Source organism: Odocoileus virginianus, unplaced genomic scaffold, assembly GCF_023699985.2.
Source record: "Odocoileus virginianus isolate 20LAN1187 ecotype Illinois unplaced genomic scaffold, Ovbor_1.2 Unplaced_Contig_11, whole genome shotgun sequence".
Taxonomy (NCBI): Eukaryota; Metazoa; Chordata; class Mammalia; order Artiodactyla; family Cervidae; genus Odocoileus; species Odocoileus virginianus.
Window position 1 is genome coordinate 1,798,787 of NW_027224328.1, and position 12,406 is coordinate 1,811,192.

Below are 12,406 nucleotides of genomic sequence, written 5' to 3' on the forward strand. Positions count from 1 at the left end.
TATTATACTTACATTACAAAATTATATTTATGAAACATGTATTAGAAATGCTGATAACAAAATTAAAATTCAGAAAAGTCAAGCGACTGGCCTAAGATCATTCAATAAACTAAATATAGATATGTTGAGCCTGGAACCCATGTCTTCTGGTACCTTTTTTCCATTTTCTCTCTGTTTGCCTTCTTGTATAATTCACCTTTTTTCTGCACTATTTTAACAAGGAAGAAACAAAGATATTTCTAAGAAAACCTGACAGAAAGAAGATTTCTGAGGAAAACTTGACAGAAAAAAAAGATGATACCTGAGGGAAACCTGACAGAAAAGATATCTCTGAAGAAACCATGAGAGAAAAAAGGAGATTTCTAAGAGAAACCTGAAAGAAGAAGGCTATATCAGAGGAAAACCAGACAGAAAAAAGGTAATTTTTGAAGGTAATTCTGACAAAAGAAGATGATTTCTAAAAGAATTCTGAAAGAAAGACCATATGAGAAGAAAACCTAAGAGAAAGAGGGCAATTATGAGAAAATTCTTTCAGAAATAAAGATACTTACTAAGGGAAACATGGGCTTCCCTGGTGGCTCATATGATAAAGAAACTGCCCGCAATGTGGTGACCGTTTCAATCCCTGGATCTAGAAGATCCCCTGGAGAAAGGAATGGCCACCCACTCCAGTATTCTTGCCTGAAGAATTCCATGGACAGAGGAGCCTGGCAGGCTACAGTCAATGAGGTCTCAGAGTTGGACATGACTGAGTGACCAACATTTTCATTTCAAGGGAAACATAAATAAGAAAATTTCTGAAAGAAATTTGAAAAAATGAGGGAGATCACTGAGGGATGTCAGAAGAAAGGAGACATCTGAGGAAGGCCTGACAAAAAGAAGACAATTTTTTAAGGGAAACTTGACAGAAAGAAAGAGATTACTGAGGGAATACTGACAAAGGAAATTTCAGAGAATATTCTGAAGGGAGGAGGCTCTGATGTAAAATTTGACAGAAAGTAGGAAGTGCTGAGATAAAACCTGACCGAAAGATAGAGATTTCTGTGGACACCTGATAGAAAGAAGGAGATGTCTAAGGAAATTTTCATATATGAAGTAGACTAGTGAACCAGAAAGAAGGTTCTTTCTAACAGAAAGAAGGTTTCTGAAGGATTTCTGATAGAAAGATTTCAGGATGTATATAATGTTAAGAAGGAGGTATCAGAGGGAAACATGACCAAAAGAAAGATATTTCTCAGGAAGTTCTGACAGAAAGAAGATGATTCCTGAAAGAATTTTGACAGAATGAGTGAGGTTACTCAGGCAATTCTCACAGCCAACTGCAGTTCCTTCTTGGGTTTATTCTCCAAACTCTTCTTTCTAGCACCTAGTCTCCCTTTGCACCAAAGACCTGCATCCCAAGCGGAGGTGCACTGTCTGGGGTATGAAACTTGCACTTAGGTCCTACTCCTCCTACTCTCCACAGACCTGTTGCTATATTCCACTCAGGTCCCCTGAAGATTCCTTCCTTCCCCAGCTAGTACCCCTAGCTATGAGTGGGCTTCTCTGAGTGAAGGAACCTCTCCTCTTTTCCAACTATTCCCTGGGGTCCTGTCCCTTCCTGTTTCCTCTTCTTTTTCTTCCCTTCTTTTGTCCAACCCAGTTGTGTGAGGAATTTTTCTTGTCTTTTTAGGCGTTCAAAGTCCTCTAATAGTGTTCAACAGTTTTTCTTTGAAAATTGCTCCATTTATAAATGTACTGCCTTAAATACACACACACACACACACACACACACACACACATATATATATATATTTGGCAACACGTGGGGTCTAGTTACCTGAACCTGGACCACCTGCATTGGGAGTGCAAAGTCTTAGTCACTGGACTACCAGGGTAGTCCCTGTAGTTCTATTCTTGATGTATTTGTGGGGAGAGGCAAACTCCACATTCTACCAATCCACCACCTTGACTCCTGTCTTCTCAGATAGTTAAATGAAGATAAAAATGATTTAATATTTCATCAGTGAACTTTAAAAAAAAGTATGTCTGACGGAAAAGAAAATGCAGCTACATCAATTTATAAAGTATAAAAAGATACGTTTTTCTTTAATCACTTTATTTCCTGTATGGAAGAACTTTTTATCTAAGGACAAAACCCTTTTCTGCTGCATGTGTACTTTCTTGCATCACTACAATTGTCACTACTTATGCCCTTCTGAAACATGCAGGCACACTCTCCACTTCCGTCAATACTGAACCTAGAACAAACAAAAAGATTCACTCTTTATTGACTGAATTTCATGAGAAACAATAAAGTACAACCAAAAATATGCAGTGCAAACTCTGGTGACTATGTTTCAACATGTGGGATGTGGAAGGAATAGAGGAAGTGAAATAAGCCGCATTTCTTTTCTTATCCAATTTTTATCTCCAAACTTTACCTGTGATGGTGAGAAGAAAGGGTTATGAGGTCTGTCTAGTCAAGGCTATTGTTTTTCCAGTAGTCATGTATGGATGTGAGGGTTGGACTATAAAGAAAGCTGAATGCAGAAAAATTGATGCTTTTGAACTGTGGTGTTGGAGAAGACTCTTGAGAGTCCCTTGGACTGCAAGGAGATCCAACCAGTCCATCCTAAAGGAGATCAGTCCTGGGTGTTCATTGGAAGGACTGATGCTGAAGCTGAAACTCCAGTACTTTGGCCACCTGATGCAAAGAGCTGACTCATTTGAAAAGACCCTGATGCTGGGAAAGATTTGAGGGCAGGAGGAGAAGGGGAAGACAGAGGATGAGATGGTTGGATGGCATCACTGACTCGATGGACATGGGTTTGGGTGGACTCCAGGAGTTGGTGATGGACAGGGAGGCCTGGTGTGCTGTGGTTCATGGGGTCGCAAAGAGTCGGACACGACTGAGCGACTGAACTGAACTGAACAGAACTGAAACACTATAAATCATTTTATAAAGGATGGAATTCTTCCTTTTATACTTCAAAATTGTGCATGTTCAGTCACTAAGTCATGGTCTCTTTGTGACTCCATGGACTGTAGCCTGCCAGGCTCCTCTGTCCATGGGATTTTCCAGGCAGGAGTACTGGAGTGGGTTGTCATTTCCTCCTCCAGGGGATCTTCCCTCTCCAGGGATCGAACCCATGTCTCCTGTGTCTCCTGCACTGGCAAGTGGATTCTTTACCACTGAGCTACCTGAGAAGCAATATACTTCAGAATAAAAATTATCAAATAAATTCCTTTTGCCATTTAAAGATTATATAAAGGGAGACATTATAACTGACATTAAATTGACCACCCTTCACTTGTTAAAAAAAAAAATCAGATGATCTTAAGGCTGAAACAGATGTTCAGTCATCTACTCTGGCAACTATTGTCATGGTGAAGTAGGTATTTCTTGCTGGATTGGTTATGACATACATAAATAATTACAAATAAAATACCTTGAAAGGGTTTACTAAATTCCTATTTTGGGTCATATATAAAGAGAAGAAGTTGTGAGTTTAAAATAAGGACAAGAAAAATAGAATGGCGAGTTATGATGATTCCTGGTATATAATTTCTGTTAATTAAAATGCTTTCAGCAATTGGGGAGTTACTTTGTGCTACTGGTGTCACTTCCTAACTTCTAATGTAACTTGAAATTTTTATCTGCCTGTTTCCAAAATGTATGTGATTTCTGTTCCTATGCATTCTTTGGTGTTGAGAGCTCAATAATTATCATAGGCTGAATTAGGTACCCCCCTCTTCAAATTTATATATTGAGGACCTCACTGCTCATAGCTCAGAATGCAATTATCTTAGGAGATGAAGTGTTTTAAAATGTTGGTTAAGTTAAAAAGAGGTCTTTACAGGGGACCCTACTCCAGTATGGCGGATCTCCTCATAAGAAGAAGAAATCTGGGCACAGATAGGCAAGTGCACAGAGGGAAGACCATGTGAAGACACAGAGGAGAAGATGGCCGAGGAGAGAGGCCTCAGAAGAAATCAACCCTGCTAAACCTTTATCTGAGACTTCTAGGCTCCACAACTATTATTTAAGCGATCAAGTCTGTGGTATTTATTACAGTAGCCTTAGCAAACTATTGCACCAATTTTAACCAACTTACTTTAACCCCTGTCTCATCTTTTTTTTTTTGAAGTGGAGCTATATATAATACATAATATCTTCTCTCAAGAAAATTCCATAATTGTTAAGTTTGGTAGTCAGAAAGTTTATGTGATACTTCATCATATATTTTTCAAAGTTGAAAACATAATGATTGGCTATATTACTGGGCTCAAATCATTTCATGTGTATTTTTTTCCACAAATTGGATATAAACACAGTGATGACAGAAATTTCTCTAAATTTAGCAACTCCTGTTACTCTGTTATGTCATACACATTCTATCATATCTAGCACCAAATGCCACTGGACTGAGACAGCATCTGTCTGTAGTAGGTGCTCAATAAATTGTAGCTAGTGCCCCCTCTCTATGGAGAAATCAGTATCCTTCCAATTCCTCTCTCCTCCATGAAGTTGGAGATCTTAAATATTTCAAGAACAGAAGTAATGTCTACAGGTACAATCAGTTCTTCAAACTTAGGAACATAGAGAAATTCTAGATTTTAAATAAAGGTCAATGGAAGCAAGCATTTTGCCTTTATCACTTCATTTTCTTCTATTTCAAGCCACCAGTGGGTGTAGTAAGTGTAGGTTTGAGTGAACTTTCTAAGACTCCCATGCCAATGAGAATTCAAAGCAATAGTAAACAAACAAACCAAAGGCAAAGCCCTGAGAAGAATAAGGCAAGGTTCATACAAGTTGGATTTTAATTTCGTCTAGAATAAAAGAAATCTTTGTGGCTCACGAGTGGTATAGTTCATAAGTATCTGACCTTCACCAAAGACTGTATATTTGTCTGAAGCTTCTCTTTGGCATTTAATTTGTTGAGGGGCCTTTTGGGGAGATGGTGTGGAGGAAATTAGGGAGGTGGCTTCCCTGCTGGCTCAGCAGTAAAGAATCTGTCTGTAATGCAGGAAATCCAGGTTTGGTCCCTGGGTTGGGTAGATCCCCTGGAGAAGGAAATGGCAACACATTCCAATATTCTTGCCTGGGAAATCCCATGGGCAAAGGAGCTTGGCAGGCTGCAAAAGAGGCAGGCACAACTAAACAAACAAGAACAATTATAGATTCAGAGTTCTTACCATCCTCAACACATGTATGAACAAATACATGCTATTAATGCTTACCAGTTGCTGAATACATCTCCATTTGTCCATATCCAGAGTTTGCTTGTGCTGTTCATTTTCAGTCCAATCCAATAGCAAGAGGGTCCCAGATAGGGCATCACAGATTCCTTTCACAAAATACAGAGTGCTCTCCTAGTTTTCTTATTCTTGTTACCTCCAATGATATGGTCATTTTGAGCTCACTACTCTCTTGCTAGAATTATTGCAATAGCCTAATAACATACACTTTGCTTTATATTTGTAATTCAAGGGCACATTACATTAAAAAAAATGATTATTTTAAAACTTAAATCACATCATACTTTTTTTTTTCTTCATTTTCTGCAATATCTCCTAAGTCTAGTTTAAAAAAGCCTACAGACCTAGATGAGCCATATACCTCACTCACAGTCTCATGTTAGGTACATTGACTGGCTGCTGCTTTTCTGTTCATTGAATTTTCCAGGCAAATACCTACCTTAAGATTCATGTTCTAGCTATTTCCTTTTCTGGGAAGTTTGTCCCCCAGAACAAACTTGACCAACTAACTCCCTTATCTACATTACATTTTTGCTCAAGTGTTATCACTGAGTTGACTATATTACTTGCAGTCTACCCACTGAAAACACTCATAAAATCCTCTCAACTTATAATTTTTTGCATAAAATTTACTAATTTGCAACATACTATATAATTTATATGTTTATTATGATTATCTTTTTTATTCCTTGTCTCTTCCCATGTGATTTAACCTCTATAAAGACAAAGATCTTTGACTGTCTCATTGACTGATCTATCACACCCTTGAAGTATACCTGTTCAGAATAGCTACTCAGTAAATTAAATGGAATGTATATTGTGAAGGAGACATCTAACCACTTCATTCTTGGAGCTGAATATGGCCAGAGATCCAGAGTGAGCCGTGCACTTTGTCTGGCCATCCATCCAAGTTTTTTCACGTTCAGATTGAAAGAAGCAATTATTATTGATTCGGCTCCAGCTTTGTGGACATGTGATTGCATCCTCAGAGCACGTCTTGTTGTAGAAGATCATTGGATTTTTAGCTAAAATTAATACAGTAATTGAGGGGGGAAAATTAAGAAAGTGTAAGAAAATGAAAGAGTTTCACCTTCACTGTAAAAGATTCTCATATATTTCAGACTGAGAAAACATATGTTATCTCCATGTTCAAACAATTTAACTGACATAATTCAGGAAAATTTAAGATCAAGAACAGAGCATAAAACAAATCACCATTGAAGAATGCAGATCTATGCATAATTTAAAATGGTAATAATAAACAAACTTTCAGAAACTCAATCTTCTTTAGACATTTTTCCTTCCATTTTTTTTTCATACTACTGGTATTTTTTTTATTTACCAGTTTTTTTTTCCCCTGTAATTCACTATGGTGGCTGGGACACATCTCATGATAAATAAGGTATTTCTCCCTGTTGTTAATCTCAGAGACTTGGCTCCCTATTGCTGACTTAAGTGAGACTAGATTGTCTTTCAAAAACAGCACCTCTCATTAAAATTGTTCCTTTATCCTTAAACGCAAAACAATGGAGGGGAAAAAATGTTGAACTCTTACTAACATTCAGTTTTTACTCTCCAACTTACTGCCACTAGGTAGATAAAATTACTCATAAAAGTGTAGCAATCTTCAGAGAAATTAGGTTTAATAAAGAGGACACCTCTAATCCACAGCTGAAAGAAATGACTGGTCACACTTAATCCCCTGAATTTGAAGAACTGTATAATAAACCAACAGTATGGGACTATACATATGAATCCTGGTATAAAAGTCAAGTGGAAAAACTCAGGTCACCAATATTGATTTCAAAATTATTTTAAAATGTCAAGTTCAAATAAACATCTTGTTCAAAAATCAAGTCTGTGGCTCAGAACTTGGGTCACCAGAAAGCCATGTTTTCTAATTTACTCACTACTTTGTTCATTCATTCATTCATTCAACAATTATCACTTGAGCTTCCACCATGTGCCAGATACTTTTGTAGCTTTAGAAACACAACTCTATAAATAAGATACGAAAATCCTTCCCCTAAATGGGACTTACATATCTAATAAACTCTACTAGTTTGTTATAAAATGCATCAAAGTAAAGGGGATTGGGATTGTTGGTGGAAAGAGGTACAATTTTAATGCAATGGTCCAGACAGTGTTCCATGAGATATTTATTAAAGACTTGAAGGAGGTAGCTAGGGGGCCATATTCACATACAGAGGAAGAGCTTCCCAAACAAAAAGAAGACCTAGGACAAAAGACAAAGATGAATGTGTCTTCTTTCTTCACAAAGTAGTAAGGATGCCAGAGGACTGGAGAAAAATGAAGTAGTAAGAGATTAGATCACAGAGATAATTGAATGACCAGATCCAACAGAGCCTTGTGGCCATTAGTAGGATTTTGGCATCACTCCAACAGAATAAAAGACCTCTGGAGCATTTTGTACAGATCTTATTTGTCTCAAAAAATTGTTAAAAATAGACTCTAGAACTGTACTGCCTGAAATGGTAGCCATAGCTAGGTGTAAGTATTGAGCACCTAAAATATTGCTAGTCCAAATCCAGGTGTCTTATAAGTATAAAACACACACTGAATATCAAACACTACAAAAAATAGTATGAAGATCTCAATAATGTTTACATAGGTACATGATGAAATGATAACACACTGACTACATTTGAATTAAATAAAATGCAATTAAAACTGCTGCAATTTTTCTTTAATTTCAATGTGGCTGTTAAAATTTAAATGATATTTGTGACTCACATTATATTTTCACTGGGCATGTTGCTCTAGAAGGTCAAGGGTGGAAGAGAGAAGAAGATTTAAAAGATAGAAGATGTGAATTAGGAACGATCAAGAGGGTAGAAATGATGAAAAGTACTCAGATTATAGCCATATTTTGAAAGGCCAGGCAGAATTTGCTGATTATATTTGGGGCTTGACAGTGGGGAAAAGAGTCAAAAAAGGGCTATAAAGTTTTTGTCTTGAAAGCTGAAAAGATAAAGTTGCTATTTCCTGAGATGAGGAAAACCACAGATAGAAGGGGCTATAGGAGACAGAAGTTTAAAATTTCAGCTTGGACAATGCTAGGTTTGAGATGATTGTTAGAGAGTCAAATAGGTGGATTCAACAATTTGGAATTCAGTGAGAAGAACCAGACCGGAGATATATATATTTGGAAATCATCAATATTAATGTAAAAGTTTTAAGTCTGGTTCAGGTCACCACGAGTACAAAGGCAGATGAAGAGGGGACCTGCTCTAGGACTGAACCTGGGGCAAAGGTAAGAGGTCAGGGAGAAAATAAGGAACAAATACAAGAAACCTGTATAAGCAACAGATTAGGTAGGATGCAAGGCATGAGAGAATGCTATTTTGGAAGTCAAATGAACAAATCATTTCCAAGGAGAGAGACAGTGCTGACTACTGCACAGATCAAGTTTGATAAAGACTAAGACTTTATCTGGAAGTTACTAATGGACTTGTAAGGTAAATTTGGTAGAAAAAGAAATGGGAATCTGAGTAGATTCAACAGAAGACAGCAAAACAGACATTAGGAAAAGCTAGCAAAGAAAATTTTTCAAGGAGGCTACTGTACAGAGGAGAAAACAAATTGGTAGATGAAGGAACAGTAAAGTCTAGAGAGTTTGTGTGTGTTTTTTTTTTTTTTGACAGGGGAGAGTAGGAGAGATATCACTATATCATGTTGCCCATGAGGATATTTCAGTTGAGCATGAAAAGACTGATGGTGCAGAGAAGAGAGATAAGATTTACTACAGTAATATCAATCAGGTAAGAGGCTATAGGCTAGCATAGAACATGAACACTGCATCTACATAGTACCAAGAATCCGGATAGAGTTTATGGGTAGAGATAGAGTCAATTACAATAGGTGTGGTGATGAGAGTTATTTGGAAGTTTTCTACTAATTGCCATAAAAATGCATGCTGGACGAAGCACAAGTTGGAATGAAGGTTGCCGGGAGAGATATAAATAACCTCAGATACTGCAGATGACACCACCCTTATGGAAGAAAGTGAAGAGGAATTGAGGAGCCTCTTGATGAAAGTGAAAGAGGAGAGTGAAAAAGCTGGCTTAAAACTCAATGTTCAAAAAACAAAGATCACGGCATCTGGTCCCATCACTTCATGGCAAATAGATGCAGAAACAATGGAAACAGTGACAGACTTTATTTTCTTGGGCTCCAAAATCACTGCAGATGGTGACTGCAGCCATGAAATTAAAAGATGCTTGCTCCTTGTAGAAAAGTTATGACCAACGTAGACAGCATTTTAAAAAGCAGAGACATTACTTTGCCAGCAAAGGTCTGTCTAGTCAAAGCTACAGTTTTTCCAGTAGTCATGTATGGATGTGAGAGTAGGACCATAAAGAAGGCTGAGCACCAAAGAATTGATGCTTTTGAACTGTGGTGTTGGAGAAGACTCTTGAGAGTCCCTTGGACTGCAAGGAGATCAAACCAGTCAATCCTAAAGGAAATCAGTCCTGAATATTCATTGGAAGGACTGATGCTGAAGCTGAAGCCCCAATACTTTGGCCATCTGATGTGAAGAACTGACTCTTGGAAAAGACCCTGATGCTGGGGAAGATTGAAGGTGGGAGGAGAAAGGGACAACAGAGAATGAGATGGTTGGATGGCATCACTGACTCGATGGACACAAGTTTGAGTAAGCTCCAGGAGTTGGTGATGGACAGGGAGGCCTGGCATGCTGCAGTCCATGGGGTTATAAAGAGTCAGACATGACTGAGTGACTGAACTGAATTAAGCTATAAGGTTAGAAGCAAAGATATAGATTTGACAGTGAAGATGTGGAAAGACTCCCTAAAGGTTTGGAGAGAAAGGATAAAGTATAAAATCTGTGGAAGTGAGAGAATTAATGCACTAGGGGAATGTAATATAATTGCTAGACCCCAACCCACTTCTTTTTAACTATATCCTAATTGCACCTGGTATGATTCTCTGATGCTCATGTTCTTTTTCTCCTTAAAGTCATGCTCACTGATAAATGCCTAGTTGATCTCCTGATTCAGCATAAATACTCCTTCCATCACAAAGCCTCACTTGACTATTAGCGAAGTGAAGTGAAAATCACTCAGTAGTGTCTGACTCTTTGCAAACCTGCAGACTATAGAATCAGTGGAATTCTCTAGGCCAGAACACTGGAGCGGGAAGCCATTCCCTTCTCCAGGGGATATTTCCATCCCAGGTATCGAACCTGGGTCTCCTGAATTGCAGGCACATTCTTTACCGGCTGAGCCACAAGGGAAGCCCAACTACTAGAGGTAGACTTATAATCTCTTCTTCTGCTTCAGACTGAATGTACTTATACTCAGTAGTTATCCTCTCATGGTTCAGGCAGTAAAGAATCTGCCTGCCAATGCAGGAGACCAGGTTCGATCCCTGGGTCAGGAAGACCCCCTGGAGAAGGAAATGGCAACCCACTCCAGTATTCTTACACAGAAAATCCCATGGTAGAGGAGCCTGGTGGGCTACAGTCCATGGGGTCATAAGAGTCAGATGCGACTGAGCAACTGACACTTTTTTCTTATCATGTTTACACACTTTTTTCTTCAGTTAATAATGAATTCCTTCCAGGGCAGAAAATCTACTTATTTTTTTTTTCCATTTTGGTATCATCATATGCCTGAAATTCAAGAGATATTTATTAAACGAATGATCATTCTAGAAGACAAAGCAGAGTAACTAATTTTGAAGAAAAACTAGATGGCTCTGGTAGGGAGAATATTTTCTGAGTCCAGTTGTTCAGTGAAGGAGAAAGAAAAGCTAGTCACTGGTATAACCAATCAATATTAATACAATCAATATATTTTTAGCAGAAATTGGTCACTCACACTTTTGAGGAAATCCTAACACTGCCCAAAGAAGAAAGGCGATACCTCCACAAATCATACTTGACATGATTAGCATTTTCTTTGTTGCTATACCTGTGGAAAACATGTCACTGTTTATCTTGTAAAGAAAAGTGAATGGGAGGGGGGATCGGGATGGGGAATACATGTAAATTCATGGCTGATTCATGTCAGTGTATGACAAAAACCACTACAATATTGTAAGTAATTAGCCTCCAACTAATAAAAATAAATGGGGGTGGGGTGGGGAAAGAAAAGTGAACAAGTAAAGACGCAAAAGGCCCAAATAATATTTCCCCTCTATCTTCTCTACATGCTATAGTTCACAACCCAGTAATTAACACTTAGGAAAATGAGGAAAGGCACAAAGATCCAATTTGCAGCAGCAGCAGTCTCAAAAGATCTTTGGCTCCACTTTTTGGTGCCATTTCTGAGAACTATGTTACTCAATCTTCTGCCTGGATTCCAGAACAGAAAAACAAGTTTCTCCTGGTACTTTTTAATGAAATACTGCCTTTCCCAAGAGATGGGGGAAATCCGGTGGAGAAGGGTAGATCCACAATTTCTCTGAAGTCTTTGCTTTATAAAGAAGATTGTTTTACTTCAGGGTCAGATTATGTATGATATAAACCAAAATTCTGAGGATGCAAGGTGGGATCAAGAAAGGACGCTCAGTTCCTGTATCCGAGGACAACTTCTGTCTTCCCTCTTACCTGGCCTTTTGATCCTCTGCTCCACAACATTCCTTTTCTCAATTCCTTCACTCTCCATCTCAGACTCTCAAAGGTTCAAAAGGAAAAGGCTCTTTGACAGTCACAACTGATGGAATAATCCTGGGGATGAACTGATAATTATATCTGATCCTCACTGCAGGAAAGCAAGATGCCAGTTTTCCCGGGGAGCGGGCGGAGGCAAGATTCAACTGGAAATAGTGCAGCAATCTAGCATCCTCCAGTCAATCTCAGCACTGGACTTCAGGCAGATGCCGCCTTGACCTGCGCATATCATGTGTCCTTTTCTTTTACGTGTTTATGAACCTGGGTAGTAACGGCTACCAGGCAATTACCAACCGGTACCCTAGCTGCAGGGGCGCGGTGGATCAGCATCCTGGGATTGGCTGGAGCACAGTGACAACTCTGAGAATTTCATATCTGATTGGCTCCTTACCGCTCACCCGCTAACTACTCAAAGCAGAGCCTTTCTGGGCCACTGTGCTCCAATTTTGGCTTCTTTATATAGTCTCCCGAAAATCTCAAATCTGAGACAATTTTACATGGTGGGCTTAC

The 12,406-nt window shown here is 38.6% G+C and overlaps 1 protein-coding gene across 1 annotated transcript; it reads right to left on the minus strand.

The window, feature by feature from the left end:
* Positions 1-2,077: 2,077 nt before the first annotated feature.
* Positions 2,078-12,198, minus strand: LOC110134646 (C-type lectin domain family 2 member F-like). Its single transcript, XM_020889276.2, has 5 exons — positions 11,834-12,198; positions 11,103-11,195; positions 6,079-6,266; positions 5,224-5,330; positions 2,078-2,240 (listed from the first exon to the last, which is right to left on the minus strand). The coding sequence occupies exons 1-5, from the start codon at positions 11,889-11,891 to the stop codon at positions 2,126-2,128; spliced, it is 561 nt and encodes a 186-aa protein (XP_020744935.2). The 5' UTR covers positions 11,892-12,198; the 3' UTR covers positions 2,078-2,125.
* Positions 12,199-12,406: the final 208 nt, after the last annotated feature.

Coding starts and splice junctions, on each gene's coding strand:
- LOC110134646 (XM_020889276.2), bottom strand. CDS start 11,891: ATGGAGAGTGAAGGAATTGAGAAAAGGAATGTTGTGGAGCAGAGGATC. Junction 11,196..11,833: donor GCAGAGGATCAAAAGGCCAG/GTAAGAGGGAAG, acceptor TGTTTTCCACAG/GTATAGCAACAAAGAAAATG. Junction 2,241..5,223: donor GGAGATGTATTCAGCAACTG/GTAAGCATTAAT, acceptor TGTTTGTTCTAG/GTTCAGTATTGACGGAAGTG.